The following is a 2,243-nucleotide window of genomic DNA, read 5'->3' on the forward strand; positions in this document are numbered from 1 at the left end:
GGTCCACATATATATCCACACACACATTTGTGTTCCCCCTCCTCTTCAAAACTTTGTTTCAATTTGAATTTTTCAGTGAGTCTTTTTTCTGACCACCCTATTTAAAACTCAGACACTAATCTCTAGTTTCTGGCCTCTATTGTCCTTTTCTACTTCCCTGCTGGATTATTCTCCAACAAAAAACCTACCACACTCAAATACTTCATGTATTGCATATATTTGCATATTGACCACTTGACTCTCTCATTTGAATTGTATGATTTGTTAGGACAAAGGTGCTTTCTTTCTTCTTTACTAGTATATTTTCTTATTTAATATTCAACATAGACTAGGTTCTCATGAAATACTTTTCAACAAATATTAGCTATCATACACTCAAAGTATACATCCACAAAGAGAAAATTATTTTTAATATTTTTCTGAAGTCCTCGGAGTTCTCCTTTTATTTAGATACTAGTTCCCATATTTCTGGCATGTTTATATGTCTCCCTCAAGACACAAATCCATATTTCTCACCACTTTTCTCATCATCTGTTATGTATTATTCAACATTAATTAGTTGAGATTCTTAATTTCATGGTTGCCCTAGATTTGTCCTGTCAATTTTTCTGCCTCAAATTTTCGGTACAATTCCAAATACTACTTGCACACCAGCATTCAGATCAATGCTGACCGACACTCAGAAGTTTCAGTTGAGCATTCCATGACCGCCAAATAACTCTTATGCCCAGCATTTATCCAACCAGCACATATAGAATGCTGTGAGATGGCCCAGTTTCTTGGATCTATTGGTGTATAACTATAGGTTTGTATGAAACAAACCAGCATGCTTTGGGTGACATCAGTGGTTTTCTTAGAAATCTTACCTAACAGGCATACTGTTCTATATAAAAATGAGGCCACTTTTTCTCAATGTTTTCTCTCGCTTTTTTTTTTTTTTTTTACTGAATCCCAGAAACATTACAGTTTGATATCAAGTTCCTACTTTAAGAGTCACCCATTTGCCCACCATAAGTTCCTGGAGAAGGTAGAGTAGTACAGGACTAACCTTCCAGTGTCTGGTTCTGGTGGTTTCCACATTCAGGTTACTGTGATTTTCACAAGCTTTTTCCCATAAAGACTGCATTTTCTGTAAAAGCTTCTCCTGCAAAAGAGCCATAAATTGAAGCACCAGTGCAGACCATGACATAGGGAGGGTGCCCAGAATGAGAGACAGATAAGCCCCTAGTAAATGGCATTTCCTTTGTTTCCCTTCATGTTTGTCAAAGCCCAGAGGTTGGAAGCTGCTTAAAGGGACTCAGAGTTGGCTTTATCCAATCTCCAAGAAAATAGACCCACAGGAATTTTATGCATCCTTTACAGAAATCAATCTTCAGAGGCATCACTTACCCGGTGTTCCTCAGCAGCCGACTCAATGGGACAGTGTCTGTGATCCCGGTGCTCCTGAGAGCTGGAGCAGAGCGAACAGAGCAGGCTCCTGTCCACTTCACAGAACATCTTCTTTGTCTCCCTGTGAGTGCCACACATTTGCTCCTCAGAGCTCAGGAATAGCCAGAGATTGACTTTTCTGGCAAGAGAAGCCATCTTCTTCAAATCAATGTTGGTTTTGAGGTTTCTCTGCTGTGTTGACTTTGTGCATTCAAAGCACTGAGTAAGAATTGGGATGTCTTCCCAGTTGAGGTAGAAACAGGGCCGGCAAAAGCTGTGCCCACAGTCTATGGTGACTGGGTCTATGAAGTAGTTCATGCAGATGGGGCAGGTGAGTTCTCTCTGGAAGGTCTGTAAGATTCCAGAATTCATGTTTCTGAGGAACAAAGAGAAACATGTCATTTTGGGGCCTGGATTGATGAAAAGCTTCTAAACAAGTGGAGATATGTGATAGTTATATTTTCTTCTCTTGACAATGTTCATTAAAGTACAACAAACTATTTCTTCTGTTACAAACTTAAAAATTCACACGTAGAGGGAGTCTCCTGGCTTCATAGCAGATATTACTAACTAGAGGACTCACAGTCCCTTCTACTCCTAGTTCCTGTCTGTAGCATAATATGAATCTATTCGATTACCCATTTTCTGAATGTGGATCTGGAAATTGGCTTTGGATTCTAAGTGGTCAGAATAAATCATCATTGTCCCTATTCTTCTTTCAATAACTGATGAATGACTGAGAGAGTGGGAAAAAAATACCTGGGCCAAAGAAATATGAGAAGACCGCCAGAGGGTTCTATGACATATTTTTATAG

At 39.2% G+C, this 2,243-nt stretch overlaps 1 protein-coding gene across 1 annotated transcript; it reads right to left on the reverse strand.

Moving 5' to 3' along the window:
• Positions 1–1,048: 1,048 nt before the first annotated feature.
• LOC116465322 (E3 ubiquitin-protein ligase TRIM48) lies at positions 1,049–1,800 on the reverse strand (the record flags this gene model as incomplete). Its single annotated transcript, XM_032148443.1, has 2 exons — positions 1,390–1,800; positions 1,049–1,144 (listed from the first exon to the last, which is right to left on the reverse strand). Coding segments are annotated over exons 1-2 (507 nt in total), but the record flags the coding sequence as incomplete, so codon positions are not given.
• Positions 1,801–2,243: the final 443 nt, after the last annotated feature.

This window comes from Hylobates moloch, unplaced genomic scaffold (assembly GCF_009828535.3).
Source record: "Hylobates moloch isolate HMO894 unplaced genomic scaffold, HMol_V3 SCAFFOLD_9108, whole genome shotgun sequence".
Lineage (NCBI taxonomy): Eukaryota > Metazoa > Chordata > Mammalia > Primates > Hylobatidae > Hylobates > Hylobates moloch.